The sequence below is a fragment of the Cnephaeus nilssonii genome, assembly GCF_951640355.1.
Source record: "Cnephaeus nilssonii genome assembly, chromosome: 14".
NCBI lineage: Eukaryota > Metazoa > Chordata > Mammalia > Chiroptera > Vespertilionidae > Cnephaeus > Cnephaeus nilssonii.
Window position 1 is genome coordinate 50,275,677 of NC_137085.1, and position 23,996 is coordinate 50,299,672.

The 23,996-nt window shown below is 41.9% G+C and overlaps 1 protein-coding gene across 5 annotated transcripts in view; it reads left to right on the top strand.

Annotated features, from left to right (window-relative positions):
- KDM4C (lysine demethylase 4C) overlaps positions 1 to 23,996 on the top strand; it is a 332,885-nt gene that overhangs the window by 276,794 nt on the left and 32,095 nt on the right. For 3 of the 5 annotated variants that reach the window (XM_079790592.1, XM_079790590.1, XM_079790593.1), the window contains exons 18-19: positions 4,196 to 4,405; positions 22,215 to 22,385. In XM_079790592.1, the coding sequence (XP_079646718.1) occupies positions 4,196 to 4,405; positions 22,215 to 22,385 (381 nt within the window). The remainder of the gene's footprint in view (positions 1 to 4,195; positions 4,406 to 22,214; positions 22,386 to 23,996) is intronic. The other 2 variants (XM_079790594.1, XM_079790591.1) reach the window with 1 other exon arrangement.

Consider the following 23,996-nt stretch of genomic DNA (forward strand, 5'->3'; position numbering starts at 1 on the left):
GGTTCCTTTTTCTCCGCATCCTCACCGGCACTTGTCGTTTGTTGATTTGTTGATGATAGCCATTCTGACAGGTGTGAGATGGTACCGCATTGTTGTTTTGATTTGCATCAATCGGATGATTAGTGACTTTGAGCATGTCTCTTGGCCTTCCTTCTGTCTTCTTTCGAAAATTATCTATTTTGGTCCGTTGCCCATTTTTGATTGGGTTGCTTATCTTCCTTTTGTTAAGTTGTATGAGTTCCCTGTAAATGTTGGAGATTAAACCCTTATCGGTGATAACATTGGCAAATATGTTCTCCCATGCAGTGGGCTTTCTTGTTGTTTTGTTGATGGTTTCTTTTGCTGTGAAAAAGCTTTTTATTTTGATGTAGTCCCATTTGTTTATTTTCTCTTTAGTTTCCATTGCCTTAGGAGCAGTATTGGAAAAGAAATTGCTTCAGCATATGTCTGAGATTTTGCTGCCTGTGGATTCCTCTTGTATTTTTATGGTTTCCTGTCTTATGTTTAAGTCCTTTATCCATTTTGAGTTTATTTTTGTGTATGGTGTAAGTTGGTGATCTAGTTTCATTTTTTTGCATGTATCTGTCCAATTTTCCCAACACCATTTATTGAAGAGACTGTCTTCATGCCTTGTATCTTCATGCCTCCGTTGTCGAATATTAATTGAGCATAGTGGTTTGGGTCGATTTCTGGGTTCTCTATTCTATTCCATTGATTTATGTTTGTTCTTGTGCCAGTACCAGGCTGTTTTGAGAACAGTGGCTTTGTAATACAGCTTGATATCTGGTATTGAGATCCTGCCTACTTTGTTCTTCTTTCTCAGGATTGTTGCAGCTATTCGGGGTCTTTTTTTATTCAAGATGAAATTTTGGAAAGTTTGTTCTATGTCTGTGAAATATGCCGTTGGTATTTTAATGGGGAGTGCATTGAATCTATAGATTGCTTTGGGTAGTATGGACATTTTGATGATGTTGATTCTACCAATCCATGAACACGGTATGTTCTTCCATCTGTTTATGTCTTCCTCTATCTCTTTTTTCAGTGTCCTGTAGTTTTCCGCGTATAGGTTTTTTACATAACTTAACTCTTTCCCAAAAACCAGAAACACCAATCAGAAAGGATATACGCACCCCTATGTTCATAGCAGCACAATTTACAGTAGCTAAGATTTGGAAACAACCTAAGTGCCCATCAGTAGATGAGTGGATTAAAAAACTGTTGTACATCTACACAATGGAATACTATGCTGCTATAAAAAAGAAGGAACTTTACCATTTGCAACAGCATGGATGGAACTGGAGAGCATTATGTATGCTAAGCGAAATAAGCCAGTTGGAGAAAGATAAATATCACATGATCTCACTCATATGTGGGATATACTAATCAACATAAACTGATGAACAAAAATAGATCCAGAGACAAATGGCAAGGAAGGGGTGGGCGTGTCTGAGATCAATCAGAGGACTTGTATGCATGCATATTAGCATAACGAATGGACACAGACACTGGGGCAGTGGGGGCTTGCCCTCGGGGATGGGAGTGGCGGGGAGGGCATCAGTGGTGAGGGGGGGGGAGGGAAGGAGACATATCTAATACTTTAAACAATTAAAAAAAAAGAATTTAACTCTTGTTTACATCTATTAGCCTATGGTAAAATTGGTTTCATTATACATCCTTTTGCTTAAAGTCCCAGAACCTATCAACAGTATCAACTGGGGTCTTACTGTACCACAGAGATTGTCCTGCAGGGCACAGAATGGCTTCCCCTGGATTTTGTGTAGTTCTCTATCTCAGCAGGAACCTATTTGATGTTTAAGTCAAATTTCTCAACCCTCTGAATAAACATCTTCCAAAGTATTGAATTACATAGTTATAGCAGTGATTTCCCACCTTTTTTATCTCATGCACACATAAATGACTGAAATTCTGCACACCAAAAAAGTATATTTTTTGCCAATCTGACAAAAATATAGTTATATTTCGATTCATTCACACCAGATGGCTTTTGTTGTATTGACTATTGTCATTTTATTTTATTTTATTTGACAGTCTAAGGGAAAAGAGTCAGGTTTTTCATGTTTTTAAAATTCATGTGGCACATCGTTTGAAAAATCGCTGGTCTATAGTTAGATCAACTTTCCAAGGATACTGGTTCTATCCTGGGAAAGGAGGCACTTCCCTTACTAGATCCCAAGCATTGGATCCTCCTGGGCTTAAGTGTATTCTTTCTATCTCCACCCTTTCTGTAAGGCCTCTGTTTAATAAGGAGTTGATGGTGGAGGAGGCTGAGAGTTACTAATTCATTAATTAGTGAAGTCATAATACTCTTTCCCACTCCTAAGTCCTGTTTAATTAGGAAAATAGGAAACAAGTTCTCATTTTATACATCTGTTACTATCTGAACTTATCAAATGCTGATCTCTATGATTAGGCTCTTTAAAGATTATCTGATCATGCCTGGGGCTCCTGGTATGAGTTTTGCTATTATATCTGTCATCACATTTCGAATGATTAGAATTGTCAAAAAGATACCAACATACCAAGTATTACGAATAATGTATTGACACTGATATAAAAATATATTAAAATAAGATACTAAATAATGCTTTTATTCATATTATAATGGGTCTTGTTTAGTTCTATGGTGTGTTCTCTCTTTCTGTAATTTCTTAATTAGCTAAGCCACATACTTACCCCTCTCCCCACTTAGATTGTTTTAATTGTCCATTAAATCCAGATGTAGAGGAGGATCAGATAAATGCCCGGGATGCAGGACTCTTATGGGGACGATTGAGAGAGAATACGGCTCAGACAGACCGTGAAGGGCCTTTTATAAGCTTTCCTCTTCCATCTCATACTGTTGCTTTTTTTCTAAAATGTCTTGGAGATAAGGAGATGCCATTGAAGAACATTACACAGGGGGTGACATAGGATTTATGTTGTAAAGACATCACTCTGGCAGGCCTGGAGAAGATGAATTGAAATGGAATGAAATAGAAGAGGGAGAGACCAGTTAGAAGGCCATTACTATGCTGGGCAAGACACCATGGGCAGAGGCAGAGGCAGAGGCAATGGCAGTTGGTATAGATGGGCAGAGAGCGATCAAAGCAAGATTAACGTACAGAATCTATAAGACTGAAGTGGCTGATTAGATGTGAAGGCAAAGAAGAGTTAGAAGTTAAGTGCACATTGATTCTTGCAGCTCTGTGATAAAATATTACAGCCCCCAAAAGGCATTGCGTTTAAGTACTTTTTTTTTTTTTTTGTCCGAGAAAGGAAAATGTACCTAAAAAAGAAGAACAGTTATTCCAGCATTTGGTCAGATCGCAGGCCTTCTTTATCCTTAGGAATGAAAAGTTGAGTGTTTCGATCATTCTGTTTCTTTTTTATGTTGTTCTACAATCAATATTTTTCCTAACCCAAGTATTAGTTCACAGATCTTATATTTAGTGAAGCTGTTTTATTTTTCCCATCTCTCATAAGAATTGTACTGATGATGTTTAGTGCTAATTGTATGCAATTTAATTTTCAGATTGTAGTAATCATTATTGCTGTTTTTATTTTCATTCTTTCTTCCCCAGGCTTAGTCAGCTATAGATATTCAACAAAATTATGCCCTTTGGGATGATTTTCAATTTTCTCACTTTGGGAGGCATATTTTTGTCAGTCATGAAGGGTTTGGATTTGGATTATTAAACGCTTGAACCCCGAGTTTCCACATTGGACCATTTAACACTCTTATATTTTCTTGCAAATGGAAAACTTAGTCCATCTGTGTGCTATTTGGGTACTTTTGAAGACCTCATCTATTTTAGGCAAGTGTGTGCCTGTCCTCCAAACCTGCATTCTATCTCTTGATGTACAAAAAGGCATGCCATGCAGGAAATAAAGGAGAAGTCGCTTCAGCTTTCATGGGTGCACCTTTGGGCCTTGCCTCAGCTCTGCTCCTGGAGAACCATGTACAGAAGGGCTTGGCTTTTTCTAACCACAAGAAGTATTTCAACATGTCTGGGAGTATGTGACCGTAGCAGTGTGTTTTCTTGAAAGTGTTGCTGTCACTACTTGGGCCCCTGGAGGGTCAGGGCTTGTTGATGTAATGAGTTTTTTTTCATCTCTAATAGCTATTATTCTGTGAAGTGTGGAAATTGGCTGTTAACAGAGTGAATTGATGTTCTTCTTTGTTTTAACTCTCCAGAAATGCATCTTCTGCAGACACCGGGTTAAGAAGGTCTCTGGAGCCTGCATCCAGTGTTCCTACGGCCGCTGCCCGGCCTCCTTCCATGTCACATGTGCTCATGCCGCGGGGGTGCTGATGGAGCCTGATGATTGGCCATACGTGGTGAACATCACGTGCTTTCGACATAAGGCCAACCCAAATGTGGTAAGGCCTGCTCTCCCTTCCCAGGTGCCAAGATGTGTATGAATTCTACTCTGTAATGTTATTCATTGTTGACATGTCTAGACTTGAGGTGTGGGTTTCTGGAGGGCAGGGATTGTATAATATTATTTACTCATATTTGCCCAGGACCAGTCAGTGTCTGGTGCATGTTACACACATACATATTTTTCGAGTTGAATGAGTGAGTGAATGAATGAATGAATGAACGAACAGATGAAACTCACTATGCCTGTTCTGGTTTTGGATTTGTGTACAGGGCTGCTAAATGTTATGCAGATTGTGCACTGCAGTATCAGGGTGAGGGTGAGACCATTTCTGGGACGGAGTGATGTGAGAGCTCCACCTTAGATTATGTGGTGCTTAATCTCCACAACTGTACACTCTGGCCTTTGGAGTTTATTTCATCTCTTCTAGAAGAAACAAAGAGAGCAACACAGGACAGCGAGAGGGGTGGTCATACACATTGGGGGCCTCGCTGCCTGAGATGGGATAAACTAGGGGAAGCATGAGGCCCTGGGAGGGGTGAGGGCAGTCTCCGAAAAGCGGAAACGTTGAAGAGAAGTTTAGAGATCAATTTCTTCTGCCTTGACCATCTCACTCAGGACTGTCCCTATTTCTGGGGAAAGAGTGTTTGCAACAAATAGCATGTGAGTTTAACTACAGTTCAGTTTACCTGTCCTGAGTGAGTGGAGTCTTTCCTCTCTTTTAAATGCTTAGAAATGTTACGACAATGTAGAGATAGTTGCTGTGTTCCTATTATCTTTCCAGTTCACCGTAATTGTTTTCAGTTGCCAGTGAGGAGGCTAAAGCATTGTATCAAAGCTCAGCTTCACTACCTTGCTGCCCTTTGTTATTCCTGGGAGGCTTGGCCACAGACTAGTTGCAGCCTAACATGCTTGTCTATGTCTCTAGTAACCTCCTGTGAGCAGCCTGCCAAGTCATCAGTATGGGCTTGTGGAGCCATGACCCCCACAACAAGTCTCCCAAATTTTTTAACAATTCCAGCAACTTCGATGGGTGTCTTGAGAGATTCTTAATGTCAGTAGGTTGGGACTTACTCTGTGAGGTTGTGTGTGAATGTGCAAATGTACAAAATGACATCACCAATTATGTCATCTAAAAGTTATTTTCCACATTTTTCTATTGTCTTAGGTCTCAAGTAGAATATTTATTTGTGCTTTTTCTTTAGTTCCATGAGTTCATGGACTCTTGCTAAGATTAGTATTATGTATTCAGCAGAAAATACATTTCAGCAACTTAAAAAATGTTCCATTGTTACCATATTGCATCACGGTGGTGCTTTGCCATTTACAATGTCCAGTTAGTAGCAATACCTCATTAGATGCCATGGGGGGATGCTTCTTGAGATGTAAATGAGGTCATGACCTCTGGAGTCAGAGCACTTGATGTTCACACCTCGATTCTGCCAGTGGTAACACACGTGCACCTTATGCAGGTTTCTGTCTGTGCCTCCGCTTCCTCCCATACATACAAAATGGCTGCCTACCTCCCCATGTGCTTTTAGACCACAGCACAGAGTAAGCCCGCAGAAGATGGAAGTGGTATCACTGCTTTCTCTTTTTACAATGACCACTACTACTGCTGGCTTCGGCACTATAATCCTGTGGGAACTGGGATAAGAAACCTAAATTCAGAGATGGCTCAGTTCCTTGCCCAAGTAGATTCAGTTAATGAGTGGCAGGTGCTAGTATGTGAATGCATTCCAAACCTCAAACCTTGAATTGTGGCAGAGGAGATCATACGTTGCCATTTTAATATTCCAAAGTTCTGTGGTTACTGATGATTATATAGCCTTTGCTATTAAAGAGATCCAGGTGTTTAATCAGGACCTTGTTCCTCTGAAGCATGATGTGTGTGGTTCAGTCACGTTTATGTTACTAATGTTCCATAAATGATGATGAAAAAGAAAATATTTTATTTTGAGGTGGTTTAGAAACTACTCTCGATTCTTCCCTTTGAGCATGGTATGCTTTGTAAGGGCAGGGAAAACATCACATAATTTATAACATTACATGTGGCAATCTTTTCTTATGAGGGAAGAATTTTAATGTTTCTAAATTGCCTTTGCAAAGTTCTCTAGTGGGAAGCACTACGAGCACAGGATTTCTGAAAAAAATATTCTCGTTAGCTCTTATTTACCCAGTATTCTTCAGTTAGACTCCAAGTATGGAGTCCTCCCCTAAATGTGTGACAGCAACTCCAGGGAGGAGCATTGTGATTGCCCCTGTTGCATCCAACGTTCTTTCCTTTTCAAGCATAAAGAAGTCCAAATTCACTCACGTATTTCTCCTTGTGAAACTGTGAATGCTAGGCCATGTGCTCCCGAGAGTCAGAACTATGGTTTGTCTATGTTCTCTGCCATGCCTCGGGTATTTGGGAGTAATGAGCAATTGCTGAATCATAGAAGTGAGTACTGTTAACATCAAGCTAACTTGGCAGCCTAACCCTGTCTTTTTCCAGAACAGAGGATGCTTGTACAATTTGGGTGAAATGAAGTATAAAGATATATCTATTTCAATAGGATATCCATTTTTACCCACTTTGGGGTTTTTGTCCCCCCCCCCCCTTTTTTTGTTTTTTCCAATTATTTGCATTTTGCATCAAAAAGACCATCTTAAGGCAAATTCTAGTTTTCCTTTAATACCACAAATTATTTTATTTTTTAATATATTTTTTTATGGACTTCAGAGAGGAAAGGAGAGGGAGAAAGAAAGAAAGTTGTCATTTTTGCACAGTGAAGAGAGATAGAAACATCCATGATGAGAGAAAAATCATTGATTGGCTGCCTCCTGCACATCCCCTACTGGGGATCGAGCCCACAACCCGGGCATGTGCCCTTGACTGGAATCGAATCTGAGACCCTTCAGTCCGCAGGCCAACGCTCTATCCAACGAGCAAAACCAGCTAGGGCACAAATTATTTTAAATATAATGGCTTATTCAATGTTATTGAGCTTTGGGTGTAAAATATAATGGTGCATAATGTTATAAAAAAATTCTTTCATTACACAGTGCACCTCGGTAATTTAAAAAAATACTATTTGAAAAAATAGGTAGTTTTCATATTTTTTAAGGTAGAAAGAAGTATGTACCAGAAAGTTCACAGATAATCCCTTTCATTTTAATCATCACAGGTCCACCATAGGGGTGCGCATGTGCAGGAGAGTGGTAGGTCTCTCTTGACACAGAGCAGAAGAGATGAGAAGAAGCAGGAAAGCTAGTCGGGAGGGGATGTCCTGTTGCAGGTGATAGGAGAAGGGGAACTGGATATCCAAGTGGCCATGTCAGGGGTGAGGAGAAGCCCCTGGGTTCTAGAGACCTGTTGGAGGTAGCCTCACAGGCCCTAGTAACTAACCAGGTGTGTGTGTGTGTTGGGGGCGGGGGGGGGGGGGGAAGGGAAGTCTCAAAGACAACCAGATAATGAGAACTCATCACATGTGAGAGTTGTGTCTGCTTTCAGTGTGGCCTTCTAATGCCAGTGAGCTTGCTGTGGCTTCAAAGGGTTGACCCATCCAGTGCAGTTATGGGGTGATTCCATCCTTTCTTTCCCTTTTTATTTTACCTCATTTAGTTTGGAGCCCAATCCCATGGCTTGAATATGTCCCCTTTTAGTTTCTCTTCCATACTTTTTAGAAAGAGAACCAGGATTTAGCTCACACTCATCTAACAATGATAAGAATGGTGCCATTTCCACAAACTCTCTTCCTGTCTCCAGAACTCGGCTGCTTTGTGTATAGCTGGCGGTGGAATTGTTTTGGTGGTGGTTACTTTCTTATAATGATTTAGATTTTGCTAACATCCATTCTGTTTAGTAAAGTTGATTGTGACCAACTATTCTCAGATCAGACTTGTGTATATTGATCTGGTATTTGTATATAGGTTGTTTCTTCTACATAAGTTATTTTCCAGATACCCTGCTGAATTTGTACTGATATTGAAAAACAGAGAGAATTCTGATCAAAGCAAAGTCTGGGGTAAAAAATTCTTAGCAAGGATTTAAAACAAATATTATAGTGACTCAGGAGGCCTGAATCTGATCAATCTTCTTAAATTAAACATACATTTTAAAAAGAGAAGAAATCCTTCACCTTGTTATCAATAGAAGTGGTTTGTTGAGATCTCAATCCATTTGTGCCAGATGATAAAAGTTAAGGCCTGGCTTGCCTGGGAGGAAAATTTTTAGCACAGACGTTTTAGAATATTTACATCTGGAACCAGTCTTTTCCTTGCTCACTTTATCAGGTAAAACCAGTGAAGGTAGTGTTTTCCTAAATTTTATTGAGATAATTAAGTGTATCTCATTTTAAACTTCTGCACTCTATTTAAAATATGCCTTGTTTTCCTTTTTTAGTTCCCCTCCTGTATTCGTTTCCACAGGCAGGCTGGGTCAGGGAGCCTAGAGCCTTTCTCCCCATGCTTCCTGTCAGAAGAACAGGCTTGAGTGGATCCGCAGCACATCCCCGTGCCCTGGGCTCAGTTCCCTTTGGGGCCCATTGTTCCTGCCCCTTTAGTCAGTGCAGTTAGAGAGAGCCAGGGAGTCTCACTGCCGGCCATCCTGCCTTCTGTGGGGCCTTGGCTGTTCAGTCACAGGGCCTGGCTGTGGGGCACGCAGGAGAAGATCCAGGACACTGTCCCCAGAAGGTCCCCACAGTAACCTCACAGCCCCGGCCAGAGGCTCTTCAACCTCCTTTGAGGCATCTTCAACCACGCCTTCCATCCTTCCCCTCTTTCCAGATTTCTTTCAAAGCCTGGTGTCTTGGTAAGGGTTTTTGTGCCAGTCCCCATCCGGCACCAGCTGCAGCAGTCCAGGCCCATTTCTGATGCTACAGTGTTTCAAGAAGTGTTGAATCTGTGGGAAGAGAAAACAGATGCCTCCATTGCAGATTCCAATGTTAATCAGCCAAGGATGCAGAAACTGATCAGAACGTGGAGACCCTGCAGGCAGAGCAGAGGCGGAGTGCCCTGGGTGGCCCAGGGTTGGCTGCTGCGGGATCTGAGTGGAAGCTGTGCTTTGCTACCATACTCTTGCTCTATATTAGGGGTTTACACCTTCATTCTGGAAAAATTTACTCTTAACCATCTGGGCCTTACCATTTAGGAAAAGTTTTGCAAGTAGTTGGCTCTTGCATCAGACACAGGCCAAGGCCACATATCCATTTGGGGGCATAATGCAGTCAGTTCCCAGGTGGCTCAGAATATTATCTCTGCCTTTAAATATAGCCTTTCATCAGACTCTGATTTCTTATCCTTTAATCTGGTTGGAGAAAAAAGAATGTAATTCAAGTATATACCGTATTATAGTGTAACTAGAGGCCCGGTGCATGAATTGGTGCACGGGTGGGGTCTCCTGGCATGGCCTGTGGGGATTGGGCCGAAACTGGCAGTCCAATGCTGCCTGCCGCTCCTGCTCATCCCAGCCCTGCTGCACTTGCCACAGGCTCGCGCCCAGTCAGTCCTGATCAGGAGAGGCTCACACCATTGCAGCTGCACTCACCAGCCGTGAGCCCTGCGTCTGGTGCCTGACCTGAGGGAGGTCGGGGTGGGGCAGCTGGGATGCAATTGGCCCTCTGGGCGGGTGGTGGGACACCCTTGCCCACCTGGGATCCAGATCTGGATCTGGATCTGTCCTGCTGATGTTCACGACAGTTGTCGGGAGCCACCTGGCAGCCGCTTTTATATTGTTTCTTTCTTCTGGAGCATCTAGGAAGGGGAAGTGGCCGCAGTGCTCAAGGCCAACTTCCAGGAAGCCAGGGCACTGTTGGGATCATGCTGGTGGCGCCAGTCCGTCAGTGCCTGACCCGTTCTCTGGAGATTGGACCCACAGGACTACTGAGGGAGTGAGTGGCTGCTGCCAGGATGGTGGGCAGCCTGGACGGGTTGTTCAGCTGAGCGGCACTCCCACTGTGGGAGGGCACTGACCACCAGGGGACAGCTTTTGCATTGAGTGTCTGCCCCTTGATGGTCAGTGCGCTTCATAGTGACTGGTTGACCGGTTGTTTGGTCGCTTAGGCTTTTATATATATAGATATAAATATAATAGACTAGAGGCCCGGTGCACAAAATTGTGCACCAGTGGGGTCCCTCTGTCTGGCCTGCAGGATTAGGCCGAAACCGGCTCTCCCGACATCCCCTGAGGGATCCCAGATTGCGAGAGGGTGCAGGCCAGGCAGAGGGACCCCACTGGTGCATGATTGGGGCTGGGGAGGGACGTGGGAGGTTGGCCAACTGGGGAGGGACCGCAGGAGGGCTCCAGGGCGTGTCCGGCCTATCTCACTCAGTCCCGATCGGCCGGACCCCAGCATCCAGCTAACCTACCAGTCAGGAGGAGGCTGCACGTGCAGGTGAGGCCCAGAGTGGAGACGGAGACAGGGGGGCCTGCCCAAGCCGCCATGCCGGCTCAGGCCACCCGGGAGCAGATACTGACATGGGGGCCTGGGGATGCTCTAGCCGCAGCTCACCAGCAGTCTGCCTCTGTGAGGGAGCTGCAGAGGAAACACCTTTTCTGACCACTCATTGGTTAAGCTCCCTGTACGCCACTCGCAGTGTTCTTGGTAACTTGGGTAATAAGAATCCAAGAAGGTGATCTAGGGTATTTCAACCTCACTCCTGGAGGAGAAAATGAAGGTCCACTGCTGGAGGGGCTAAGAAATGTCATATTCTGCCCTAGCCAGTTTGGCTCAGTGGATAGAGCCTCGGCCTGCCAACCGCAGGGTCTGGGTGCGATTCTGATCAAGGGCATGTGCCTAGGTTGCAGGCTCCTCCCTGGCCGGGGCCCAGGTTAGGGCTCATGCAGGAGGCAACCAATTGAAGTGTCCCTCTCACATTGATGTTTCTCTCTGTCTTTCCCTCTCTCTTCCACGCTCTCTAAAAATCAATGGAAAATATCCTCAGGTGAGGATAAAAAAAGAAAGAAAGAAAGAAAGGAAGGAAGGAAGGAAGGAAGGAAGGAAGGAAGGAAGGAAGGAAGGAAGGAAGGAAGGAAGGTCATATCCTATGAAAGAGACATCTTGAAAATGCCTAAAGAAAGTTGTCATTTTTGCACAGTGAAGGGACTGGAGTCTGTGTTGATGAAAACACCTTGGTGGCTGTGGCGGCTGGCAGTGACAGCAGCAGCAGGGTGATGGGGGTGGCACCTTCCCCTTATCAGCTGGTCGCCTCCTGCAGAAGGAGGCCAGACTGTGGCTTAAGCGGGCCTAAGACGTCAGTAGGACATCCCCTGAGGGCTCCCAGACTGTGAGAGGGGGCAGACTTGGCTGAGGGACCCCCCCCCCAAGTGCACGAATTTTGTGCACCGGGCCTCTAGTATAATATGAATGTGTAATATATGGTAAAAAAATGTAGACTATTTTACTTTAACTTTTTATTCTGGCCTTGTAAAAATATATATTAATGCTGATTTTTAAACAAACATTTCAAGAAAAATCTGCAACTTGAGGCAGGTGTTTGGCTTTATCACAAGAGTATGCTCATCAGAATCAGGAGTCTTGGCAGTGCTGTGCTTCCCACTGGGCTCTGTTATTCCCCCACGAAGTGTGTGTGGAGCCAACAGTCCCCCAGCAGACCCGGGGCTCCATTGTGAGGACCAACTGCCTGAGGAATATTTACAAGGCACACTTGATACTCAGCAAGTTCAAGGACCACACATACTGAGGGAAATCTAGTCTTCCATTCCAAGGACAACTTATTTGGTTGCTTCTTCCTCCCTCCTTCTCTCTCTCTCTCTCTCTCTCTCTCTCTCTCTCTCTCTCTCTCTCTCTCTCTTGTAGGCAATGTGTGTTTCCATGTAAAATTCATGCTCACTTTTTCATAGCATTAATATTTCTCAGTTCCCAGGACATTTTAAGATTTTCAGCAAATTATACTTCTTTTTTAGAAAAATAAGGCATGCAGCCGAAACCGGTTTGGCTCAGTGGATAGAGCGTCGGCCTGCGGACTGAAGGGTCCCAGGTTCAATTCCGGTCAAGGGCATGTACCTTGGTTGCGGGCACATCCCCAGTAGGAGGTGTGCAGGAGGCAGCTGATCGGTTTCTCTCTCATCGATGTTTCTAACTCTCTATCCCTCTCCCTTCCTCTCTGTAAAAAATCAATAAAATATATTTAAAAAAAAAACTTAAAAAGAAAAATAAGGCATGCATTATTGTCTGATAGCTTGTTAAGAAAAATAAGTGGTGACACTAATTCCATATTTTAACATTGGTGTTAGAGTCAAACACCATGAATACGGGGGGAAATATAAATGGAATGTGTCAACAGACATACAACAGCAAAGGATATTTGACATTCCAACATCTTGTAAAGCATAAGAAACAGGATTTTCAGTTCCTTCAGGTAGAAAACAGTAATTAGATGGTATAGTCATAGTGAAATCCATAGATATTGACAAAATGTACTGAAGGTATAACTTTTTATGATTGTTAACTGCAAGCAATAGAAAAGGCAATTAACTAAGTTCCAACATTTCTATCTGAAAGACCATTCTCTATGTCGACATTATATGCCCATGTTCAACAAGCTGATGTATAAAAGTCTAGATTAACTAGGAAGGCCTCCAGAGGCCTGTTGACAGGCAGCCAGGCAGCCTGGCATACCCTAATTTCTTTGTCCTGCCCTCTCACATTTCTCACATGCAGATCAATCCTTCTTTTCTTTTCTGGTAAAATGGGCAGTTTCTTGATCTCTCCTTATCTGAAGTTGGCATCTTTTCATCCTGAGATATTATGCATCCTCTTGTCTTCCTGTCCCACACTGGGCAAAATGGGACAGTGAATTTATAGAGTGGTATCCAAAGAAACATAAGAAATTCCTGTTTCTACATTCTTCAATGAAGCATTCTTTTAATTTTTCTTTCAGCCATTTCTGGGTTGACCTAGCACCAGCTTTTGCTTGAGCAGGAGGCAGGGAGAAGTGAAGCCCTCTTTGTGGGCCTCGGATATCCTCCTGGGTTATTTCCCCATTTTGTGTTTCTCTCCTTGAGTACCAGATAGACCTTCTAGTCAGGTTTGTCTGCCTTTTCCCATACATCTGAGGAATTAGAAGAAAACACAGAATTTGAAAACTCTTGTATTCAGTAACTTTTAGTTGTACCTTAAAATCTGTTAACATATTCCTTTGTCACATATTTGGACTAAAAAACAGCGTCCTTACTAGAGACTGAGAAGTGGCTTTTGCTGAGGCTGTAGGGACCCAGAGATGACCCTCGGTGAAATGAGAGAACAGGAGGGCTGCAGGCATGAAACCGGGAAAGAGGGGTGACAACTATAGAGTCTCTCAGTTCTTTCCTTCCCTTCCCTTCCTTCCCCTCCCCTCCCCTCCCCTCCCCTCCCCTCCCCTCCCCTCCCCTCCCCTCCCCTCCCCTCCCCTTCCTCTACAGGAACCCCACACACTTCTCTCCATCACAGTGCTAGGCCCATACATGCATTTAATTAACACTAGATAGACTGAAAGATGGCCATTACCTTCTTGGTCAGTAATGAACTGTAAAGACTACGGTTTTTTCCCCTTAGTTAACAAGATGAGCTAGCTGGGCAGAATCTGCCTTCCTGCTGCTGCTGTTGTGATGGGCAGGAGAAAGCTTTTGGCTGACTTTTCTTTCACTATTCCTTTGGCTATTTCTCCTAAAATTTTGAAAGAATAAGTAGTGTGTCTTTATTGAACCACTAAAGACCTATTCCACCCTATTTTTCTCTCCTGTTCAAGGTGACCATTTCCTTTGTTGGTAGCAGTGTATCAATGTACATAAAGTAAATACAAATAATAACGTGTATAGTGCCTTCATAGTTTCTGTGCATTTTCATACATAGTACATTATCTCATTTGGGCCTCACAGTAAATAATCTTGTGTGGAGGTATTATGATTGTATTTATTTTTTATAGCTGATGAAATGGAACTTCAAAGGGTTCAACAGCCATTAGAAGTTACAGAACTTCCAGGTCATTAGAGCCAGAGCACATGGCATTTAGACTGTGCTATTTTGGCATTTTTCCAACTTGAGACTATGGCTTGGATTAGCTTACATGGTTTCATTATTTACCTGGGCTTCCTTCTTGATGGTATAGAAAAACTGTTAAACCATTTAATTAGTCTGTTTTGCTTTGGGTTGACTTCCTTACAAAAATTTTGCATCTATTTTAGCTATTTTTATCCCATTCACAAACTTTAATTGAGATTTAAAAATCATTATTGGCAAGAGTACCATATAGTAATACCTTATGCCCCTTGCTTCTCCTAATGAAAATGTCTCATCCAAGATAATGAAACAAAATTGTTGTATTATCTTATAATTGAACAAATGCTTTCCCCCATCATTTCCCCAAATTGTAATTTCTTCAACATTTTTTTCAAGATTGTTTGGAGTATTTTAGATGCTTTGCATTTTCAGATAAATTTTAGAATCAGTTTGTTAATTTCTACACATACACATAGAATTATTTAAATTATTGAGATTTTTTGAAGTTATAGTTCTCCCCCAATTTCACTCTTGCTATACAAGAAGCTCGAGGGCTCCTGAAATATAAATACCAAGGCAGAGCTTCTCGGGGCAGGCATCCAGGGAAGACTCACCTGTTCTCTAGCAACTAATGAGAGTGAATGTGTCTTAGGAACACACATCAGGTTCCCTCTTAGCAGTGGGATGCTGCCACAGCCCTCCAGCTCCACCAGTCTACCTGCTGTGAGCTTCCTCCCTGCTCTTTATGTAGCAGGTTGCTTACTCTTCAGAATAGGAAGTAGGAGGTGCTTACCTAGTGAGAGTTTGCTACATTAACACAGGGAAGCACAGTTCTCCCATTCTAGTTCTCTTCACTTACCTCCCAAACAAGACCATGAGGTGAGCTCATGACTCAGATGGAAAAGAATTAGTCCCCGCCCCCCCCCCCCCCCCCACTTTCTTCTGCAGTCTATTTGTTATACTTCTATACACGTTAAAGTGAGTAAGACCTAAGTCTGCTGGGAAACTGCTTACCACTATTTCCCACTTATTATATGTTTGCACTTAAAAACCCATGAGAAATAAAAGTACATGTGAACAAGCAGACAAGTGGAAAATTAAATACTTGTGACATTTTTATGAGTGTGCATGTGCATTTGTCTGTAGGAGCAATTATTTCTTCACGAAGCCCCAGGGCTTTAGGTTTTCCTGGGTAGGAGATTTTTACCAGGCTCTTGTAATTTTATGAAGAAAACTGTCATTATTACAGGGCAGGTTTAGAGGAGTGACTTCTGCTGCATTCGTTTGGTAAAAGAAGGACAGTTTGTATTAATGCATTTACTCAGATCCCTCTAGAAATTTTCATAAGATGGATACTTGAAAAGGTACAATAATATCTCAAAGGTTGTTAATTTGTAGAAGTAAGGGAGAAATACGGTAATAAAGTGGAGAAGGTGGAAGGGTCATTGGCTAAACATGGGAATGTGCTTTTTTGTCTGTTCATGGGATAAGTTACTTGGCTTTGTTTCTTCAACTCCCTTGCCTTGCTGGCTCTGTGAGCCTCTGAGTGCGCTGTTTTATTTGGATTTATTTAGTTGCCCTTCAGTAACATTGTATGATGGTTAACCCAGTCATGGATTTTCCCAAGATGACATCTCTGCCCATGGCACAGCTTGGCAGGTATGGGGTGACCCTCATTTACAGCGTAAACACAGATCAGCCTTGCAAAGTCTTGGATAAGACTTTAGGAATCTTGGATAAGAGCACAGGAATCTTCCTTCCCTCTACCACACGGGACTCTTTCCCTCTAAACCCTCTCTGTAGAGGTCATATTGAACTAACTGTTCTCTGCTCTGTCAGAAACTCATTGGGATAAATTATATTTGAGAATATAGTACATATTCCAATCCCAGAACTTGTTAGATTCCTTTGTCAGTTACCCATTTTAGCTTCTATAAATTAACCATTTTACCCCAAAATTACCCATTTCAGCTTCTATAAATTAACCTGTCACAGAGGTGTCTTCTTTGAGTTTCATTTCACCACCGTGTCCTTTTATGAACAGTGTGTACAAGCACCATTATCTAGATGACTGCTGTTAAAAGACTGACTGCTGTACATCTAAATATCCCAGACAATAATATCTTTTTTATAATTTAGTATTAAGAAATATTTGTTAGGGGATGAGAAAAAATTACAATTTCTTTCACTAAATTTCAGCTAGAATTGGACAATCCTGTCAGTTTTGAGTATAGGCAGCGATGGCATTAGCAGTTTCTGTGACTTGTCCGCAGTAGTAATCATGTCATCATTGTCACTAGACATTAGTATTTAATACATTATTATAGAAGCATAGGTCTTAAACCACAAATTTGTGTGTTTTTTTCCAGTATAATTTGTTTCTTTTGTAATCTTGTGTGCTTTATTTTATGCAGTTACAAACATCAGTCTGAGCCGGTTCACAGGCTCACAAGGTGACCTCTCTGCTTGCAAATGGCCTTCCCGCCATCTGTGCATGTGGGCTTCCTGGCTCTTTCGGGCCTGGCTCAGGTGTTCCCAGGGGTAAAGCCTTCTGTGGAAAGCCCCTTCCTGCCCCTACCTGGGTGCTCTTAATGCATACACTGTGGTCAGCCATGTCTGTCTTCCCTTCTGCCTGGGAGCTTTTGAGAGACTAGACCCTCTCCCTCCTTTCTTTTAATCCTTAGCACCTAGCAGTGTGCCTTGCTTGTAATAAGCACTCAGGAACTGCCTATTTAAATGCCGTGTTCCCACTCCATGCCCATCCATGCATCGCTTTTCCTCTTTGCATTGTGTGCCTGCCAGTTCTTTCTTGGCTCTGGCTCAGAGTTTACTGCTGTAAAGTTCTTGTCAGGTAAGGAACGGTGATTTTTCCATCCTGTTTTGCCAGCACTGCTTTAAGTGTTCTGGAGTCAGCCTGTTGAATGTTGGCATGCCTTTGATGAGCAGTATTAGGGACATATTTTTCTCCCTACTCAGGTTGTAATCATTGATGATTAGCCATCTTTTCTCTAAGTGTGGAAATATATGTCAACATTGGTTAGAATCTTAGGAAAGTAAGAGAGCTTTGTAATAAGGGCCCATTTAATTTTTAAGCCCACCCTGATTGAAGGCAATATGGTATCAGTGGAGAGAAAACTCTTTTACGTCTAAACAATTAGTTTTTATTATTGGTGTTGCCCTGTAGAGGTGGCTTAGTTTGATGGGAAGGACAGGTATAGCAATGAGTTTCAAGACAGTGAGGCTTTGTGTGTGTGTGTGTATGTGTGTGTGTGTGTGTGTGTGTGTGTGTTATTTTAAATGAGTACAGCCCCAAACCTGAGCATAAAATACCCATATTGTGGGTTCGATCCCCAGCATACAGGAGGCAACTGATTGGTGATTCTCTCTCACAGGGATCTCTCTCTCTCTCTCTCTCTCTCTCTCTCTCTCTCTCCCCACCCCACCCCACCTCTCTCTAAAATCAATAGAAAAATAATCTATTCATTTGACTGAAACGACATTTCTTAGTAATGAGTAATGATTATTAAGAACAAAATAAAAGTGCCTTTTTGTTACATCACATTTGGCCTCAATGTAGGATACAAATCAGATGAAATTTTATAATTAAATTTGTGTATCATTCCACTTTACAAAGTGTTCATTTCCTCAAGTTCTTATATCATATTTACTGAACTGGAAGATAAATATTGAAGATGGTCTTACTAAGTAATTTGGCTTCAGCTTTTTTTTTTTTTTAGCATCTCAGTTAACTAGGTCTAACTGTGGATTGGTTGCTATTTGAAGAATTAGAAACTTGCAAGGACTCTTGTATTTTATTAATTTTAGTGTTTCCAGAATTATTAAAGAAATATGTAATGGAAAGTACAGAAAAGTACATAAAGAAACAAATAAGTACAATTCCATTACCTGGAGTTATACAGTTTAGTATATTTTTTCATAGTATTTATTTTATATATTATCTCTGTGTGTTACAAACCATCACAACACTTAATGGCTTAAAGCAATGATAACTCTTTGGCTGGTGATTCTGTAGGTCATAGTTTAGTCTGGGATCAGCTGGGTGGTTCTTCTGTTCCAGGCTGGTTGCCTCATTCATCTGTGGTCAGCTGCAGAACAGTTCTCCTTCTCTTGGCTGGATTCTCTCACATGTCTAGGGCCTCAGCTCTGGTCAGTGTGATCTCTCATATGCCAGCAGAGTAACTTGAGTTTGTTCACGTGACAGAATCTAGGTCCCCTGGAGAGACAGCGGAAATGTGCAAGGCCTCTTGAGCAAAAGGCTTTGAGTTGGCATACTATTGCTTCTACTGTCTTCTTTTGGCCAAAGCAGGCTAAGCTACAAGGCTACCCCAGATCAAAGGGTGGGGAAATAGACTTCAGCTCTTGATAAGAGGGGCTTCAAAGTCACATTGCAAGGATGTGGGAAAAGGGAAGAGTGAAATTGGTGGGAATTTTTGCAACTTACTGCATGTATATGTGTGCATGTCATGTGTATGCATATGTGGAAACCAAGAGCATATGCAATTATTTCTGCATTTTTCATCACCAGATAGGCTTCAAATTCCAGTGGCTATTTCAATGCTGTGAGATACTGGGGAGATTAAATGAATTTTAAAAATCTTTTTAAATCTTTTTATTTATATATTTAATATAAAGGGAGGGAGAGGGAGAGGGAGAGGGACATCAATGATGAGAGAAAGAATCATTGATCAATTGCTCCTGTATGCCCCCCACTGGGTATCCAGCCTGCAACCCAGGCATGTGCCCTCACTGGGAATGGAACCATGACCTCCTGGTTCATAGGTTGACACTCCATCACTGAGCTACATTGGCCGGGCTTAAATGAATTTTTATATGAGAAGTTCCTTAGGAAGTATGTAGAACAGAGGAGGTAGATACTCAATAAATCATAGTTTTAAAAGAAAGGAAAAGAAAATAAAAGTTATTTAAGAAACTGCTTAAATCCCATCAATCTACTTTCCTGGTTGGTTTTATTTCTCCTCTGATTTCTTTCCACATTTACTCTTCTGGTTGATGACATCGAGGCACTGGTAATGGGAGAGAACTTGTTGCTGGGCCCTAGGTCAGCCTGTCACCAGCTGTGAGACGTTGAAAAATTCACTTGACTTTGTATCTCAGTTACTTCATCTATTCACAGAGTTATTGGGAGAGAGTTTAATTCTCATGTATATCGACATGTGTTGGAAACTCTAGATGTGTTATTATTTCTTAGGAACTCTTCGAACATTTGTTTTGTAGAATTTCTAGAACATTTTTTTACTTAACATTTTTTTCACATCCCCAGCATCTCAAACTGACTGATTTTAGCTTTTCTTTAAAAGAAGTTGTGTTAAAAACAAATAAAAACAACAACAGTTATTTCTGCTTAGTGCATATGAAAGAAAATTGGACTTTCACAGCCTTAGTCTGCATACTGATCTTCAAAATACCGTGGCCATTTCTTTAATCTGATGGAGCCCCCTTGCATAACATCTGTCTTCTCTGATCAGAAATGACATTCTTAACATCAATAGACTCGTGGGCTTTTCTGACAGGAAATACTTGTGAGGATGTATTATCAGTTATGGAGTATGCTTATCGATAAATTTTTCTTACAAAAATAAATCAGAAATCCTATCAAAATAGCACTATGAAAAAAATCTATTTTCCTTAGTACTTCCCATGAAATGGTCATGCTTGAAGCTTATGAATATTTTTATTTAGATGAAGGCTTTATATTTAATCCGTGTGCTGGCCATCTTTCTATCCAGTCAATTTGCATAAATTTCATGTCCTAAGTAGGAAGAAAATGGTTGTGGTCTGGAGTCAACCTTTTTTTCTGTCAAGTCTGTATCACTTTTCTTTCCCTTGACTGGCTGCTTCCACTTACCACACCCTGTGAATTTCACCGTAAACCTCCTTTATTCCCTCCCCCTACCGACATCATCCATCCTTACCTCCAGAAAGAGAACATCTTCCTGAAACTCACTTTTACTATGCTAGTTTCTAAACAGTGAATGAATCGAATTCTCTCTTATTTTGAAAATGTGTTTGTACCCATCTTCATAGTTTATTCATTCATTTTTGTTCATTGATTGATTGATTGATTCATTCATTATTCAGCAACGGCGTTGTACACACCCTGCTGGATGCCATGGATAAAAAGACAGATAGGTCCTAGTGCTGTCCTGTGGATGTGCCCTGTCGTAGGAGGGACAGTACATGAAAGTGACATTTGGCCAGGGCTTTAAGTGAGATAGAAACAGGGCTCTGGGAGCCTGGGCTGTGTGGGGAGAAGACCACACTATGCCTTCCTTCCTAAGGACCATAGCTCTGTGCTATGACTAGAGTTAGAGTCAGGAGTGGATGCGGTGAAGAGCAGGACAGCGATGGTTTGGAGCTGGATTAAGCGTTGTCATGTGAAATCAGGGTGCTGCACAGGCATACACACCGATTACTGAGTAAGGAGGGAGAAGTGGTTTACTGACTGGGTCTCTTGTATGTTCTTCATTTCCCGAAATGAAGCCATTTCACATTTGCTGAGGACAAATTGCCTATGAGTCTAGGTATTTTATGTACTTTATCCTATTTCACAGCAGACCTTCCACATAAATATCCCCTTTTTGTAGATAAGCAAACTGAGGCTGAGGAAGGCTCAGTAACATCCCCAAGATCATATAGCTAAAGAAGCAGAGCTTAGAATTCAGATCCAAACCACTGTCTCCGTAAGATGCTAAATCCAGTGTTAAAATAACAGGCACAAAGGAACAAATATCATAGTGAAATGCAGTTTGGAGTTCTCATCATCCTCATAGTAAAGGCTGGATCGGGCAAGGCTCATCCATGATGTTAAATCCAAGCATAAGTGTGCAGGATATATGTGTGGTGCTAAAGTTCTCCCACAGATTGTTTATTAGTAATAAAAGAAAAGGGTGATTATGAAGTGGAGAAATTGGACCATACTTTTGACCATGATAAAAATTCACATCCCCATGGAGAGGCAGACAAGCAGCATGTGCCTCCAGATGTGATATCCTGAGTGGAACACAGCATCACCTGGGGTTCTGGCCCAGAACGTACAGCCTGGATCTGGTCATGAGGAAACATCAGACAAATGCTCTATTCACAAAGCAGGGGGAGGGAGGAGTGTATCCTTCAAAAGTATCACTATCATAAAGGACAAAGGAAGGCTGGGGAAATGTTCCAGATTAAGGGAGGCTCAGGAGCTGTGGCGACTACATGCAGTGCCTGACCTTTGACTGTATCCTGCACTGGAGTGTGGGGATCAGGGGCTCGGGGGCCCTGAGTCATCATTGGCTCAGTTGACAAAATTGGAATATGCATTGTAGAGAATCGGACATGTCGATGTTAACTTTACTAACGTTAGTAACTGTAACTGTTATATAACTATGGTTATGTAAAGGAGAATACCTCTTCTTAGAAAACACACACTGATGTATTTATGAATAAAAGCCCAGTAAAGCTTAAATGGTTGGTGGTGAGGGGCTAGTGTGTGTATGTGCGCGTGCACACGCGCCTGCACACACACACACAATTTGTATATAATACTTATATATACACATATATAAAATAGAAGTATAATATGCAAATAAAGGAAGTGGTAAAATGCTAATAGGAATAGATAAAGGGTCAAAGAGTATATGGGTGCTCTTGTACCTACATATCCTTGCAACTTTTAAGTCTGAGAGTATTCCCCAATAAAAAGTTAAAAAATAAAAAATGATATTACTAAGCCAATTACTGTTTTTTTTAAAAAAATATTTCTTTTCTTTTCTGTCCTTTTCTCTTTTTCCTCTTTCTTTTCTCTCTTCTGCCTCCACCCCTCATTAGAAGTTGAAGGCTGGCGAGAGGGGCATCTCTGTGGGGCAGACCGTCATCACGAAGCACCGGAACACCCGGTACTACAGCTGCAGAGTGATCGCTGTGACATCGCAGACCTTCTACGAGGTCATGTTTGATGATGGCTCCTTCAGCAGAGACACGTTCCCTGAGGATATCGTGGTAAGTGAGTCCCTGGTGTGCATGTCCCCACTTTACTTTTTGGTCTAACTTAAAGCAACCGAACCTTTCAGGCATCTTCCTTCTGCCTTTGGTAGTAACTCTTTCATTTATTATTTCATTCAGGTGTGCTGTTTTCCCACCACAAATAAATATTGTTTTCTAGGAGGTTCCTTAGCCTTCATCATCCTAAATAGTAGCCAGGTAAATGTAGACTCATCTCCTCAAATTCTTTTAATTAAATGAGAAATATATGGGGCAGGGAACATAAAATGCAAATTCACCTATTCTTTCCTGTTACAATTAGCACATTTGAATACCTTTATTACTTCTTTTTCTTTGTGCTTAACTAAAGAACATGGCATTTACTAATCTGACCTGATAGTGGCATCTGTGATCTGGCAGATGTTTCATACAGCGGTACCAAAAGTCACACAGAAAAAGGGCTGTGACTTATACTGAGTTTCTTAACCATGGTCTGGAATGAACATACATGTGTGTGTGTGCGCATGCATGCGCACCCACCTGCCTATCTGTCTCTTGTTTCCTCGGTCCCCTCAGTGAACCCTTGGGAATTATTCAGGGGACCAGGTGAATGTGTCTCAGGAGGCTGTTTCTAGCAGGATGTTTCACAAGAAGAACAATTTTCATGGAAGGGTTTTTGAAACGGAGATCAACCAGATAACTGGGGTCAGGGTTAGTCTAGTGGTCATCTTGTTACCCTTATGTGCTTAAGGGAAGTATGGTTTTGGGGAGCCAGGCCTCAATACTGTATTTGTAACTTATGCCTTGTTCTAGGTCTGTTGATGCTTTTCTCTTTGTACTTAGAAGGTCGCTTTTAATGACTTGATAGTAATAATTATGTGTTATGTGCAGTTGATAATTAGATATGACCATATGAGATTGCTCATAGATATTTCTAGAACTTCAGTCTCTTGGGGCCAAATAAACATTGATTTAGTTACCTTTTTATGCTTACTTCTCTATGCTGTTAAGAGACACACATTTGTAAACACAAGTGACCATATTTGGAAGGTTTTAAAGCAAATGAAGTTAGACAAATTAACAATCCCAGGACTTGATCCTACACCAGAAGGGTGAATTGTGCTTCTTTGCAAAATTCTAACTGGAGCTTCACTTTGCTGCGTTGCCATCGCCACACGTAAACTGCAGCCCTTAGGTAACGTGCTTAACTGGTCAGAGTAGGTTGTCCCTTTGGCTACTCAACGCACAGTCACTGGGTACCTGTGTGCCAAGCATCACACTGGGAGCTGGCAAAATAACAAGAAAGAAGGTGTGATTCCTGCTCAGTTGCGGGGGAAAGCAGGCTAGTAAATGGGTGCTTTCCATAATTGTGATCAATGCCATGAATAAACCAGATGCAATTTATCACCTGTTGGGTCCAGAAGACTGAGTAGGAGACTCCCCAGGGTTAGTCGGGCTGACACTGACTGGCATGCCCAAGGCCAGGATTGCTTCAGGAACCTAATGTGCATGAACTCATTTTCTCCTCACAACCTTACGTGTTAGGCACGACTGTTTTCCAAATGTTGCTTCTGAAGAAACTGAGGCACAAAGAGGTAAATAACTAGCAAGTGTCAGAAAGAGTTTTCA